Source organism: Corvus brachyrhynchos, unplaced genomic scaffold, assembly GCF_000691975.1.
Source record: "Corvus brachyrhynchos isolate BGI_N302 unplaced genomic scaffold, ASM69197v1 scaffold852, whole genome shotgun sequence".
Classification (NCBI taxonomy): domain Eukaryota; kingdom Metazoa; phylum Chordata; class Aves; order Passeriformes; family Corvidae; genus Corvus; species Corvus brachyrhynchos.
In genome coordinates, this window is record NW_008236650.1 from 100,764 (window position 1) to 101,886 (window position 1,123).

The 1,123-nt window shown below is 54.1% G+C and overlaps 1 protein-coding gene across 1 annotated transcript in view; it reads left to right on the forward strand.

Annotated features, from left to right (window-relative positions):
• Positions 1-1,123, forward strand: part of LOC103625067 — a gene marked incomplete at its 3' end in the record, with an annotated part of 44,158 nt that overhangs the window by 5,442 nt on the left and 37,593 nt on the right. The window contains exon 5 of the mRNA XM_017726827.1: positions 7-255. Within this exon, the coding sequence (XP_017582316.1) occupies positions 7-255 (249 nt within the window). The remainder of the gene's footprint in view (positions 1-6; positions 256-1,123) is intronic.

Consider the following 1,123-nt stretch of genomic DNA (forward strand, 5'->3'; position numbering starts at 1 on the left):
TCGGAGTCAATCCGCCGCCGCCGGAGACGTCCAATCCCAACAAACCCAAGCGCCAAACCAACCAGCTGCAGTATCTGCTCAAGGTGGTCCTCAAGACCCTCTGGAAGCACCAGTTCGCGTGGCCCTTCCAGCAGCCCGTGGACGCCGTCAAGCTCAACCTCCCGGTGAGTTTGGGAGGAGGTTGGGATGCTCCGGGAAGCGCGGAGGTCGCTCGGAACCGTTGGGTTGGAGCTGGTGGTTGGGCTTGGGTCAATGGTTGGTGAGATGATCCCGTGGTTGGGTTTGGGTCAGTGGTTGGTGAGATGATCCCGTGGTTGGGTTTGGGTCAGTGGTTGGTGAGATGATCCCGTGGTTGGGTTTGGGTCAGTGGTTGGTGAGGTGATCCCATGGTTGGGTTTGGGTCAGTGGTTGGTGAGATGATCCCGTGGTTGGGTTTGGGTCAGTGGTTGGTGAGATGATCCCGTGGTTGGGTTTGGGTCAGTGGTTGGTGAGATGATCCCGTGGTTGGGTTTGGGTCAGTGGTTGGTGAGATGATCCCGTGGTTGGGTTTGGGTCAGTGGTTGGTGAGATGATCCCGTGGTTGGGTTTGGGTCAGTGGTTGGTGAGATGATCCCGTGGTTGGGTTTGGGTCAGTGGTTGGTGAGATGATCCCGTGGTTGGGTTTGGGTCAGTGGTTGGTGAGATGATCCCGTGGTTGGGTTTGGGTCAGTGGTTGGTGAGATGATCCCGCCATCCAGTGGTTGGATGAGATGATCCCGTGGTTGGACTCCATCCAGTGGTTGGGTGAGATGATCGATCCAGTGGTTGGATTGATGATCCAGTCATTGGACTTGATCCAGTGGTTGGGTGAGATGATCAAAAGTTGAATTTAATGATCCAGTGGTAGGATGAGATGATCCAGTGGTTGGACTTGATCCAGTGGACTTGGTGATCCAGTGGTTGGATTTAAGGGTTGGGCTCAGTGATCCAATGGTTGGACTTGATGATCCAATGGTTGGATTTGATGATCCAAAGTTGGACTCGTGATCCAAAGTTGGACTCGATGATCCAATGGTTGGGCTCACTGATCCAATGGTTGGACTCGGTGATCCAAAGTTGGACTCGATGATCCAAAGTTGGACTC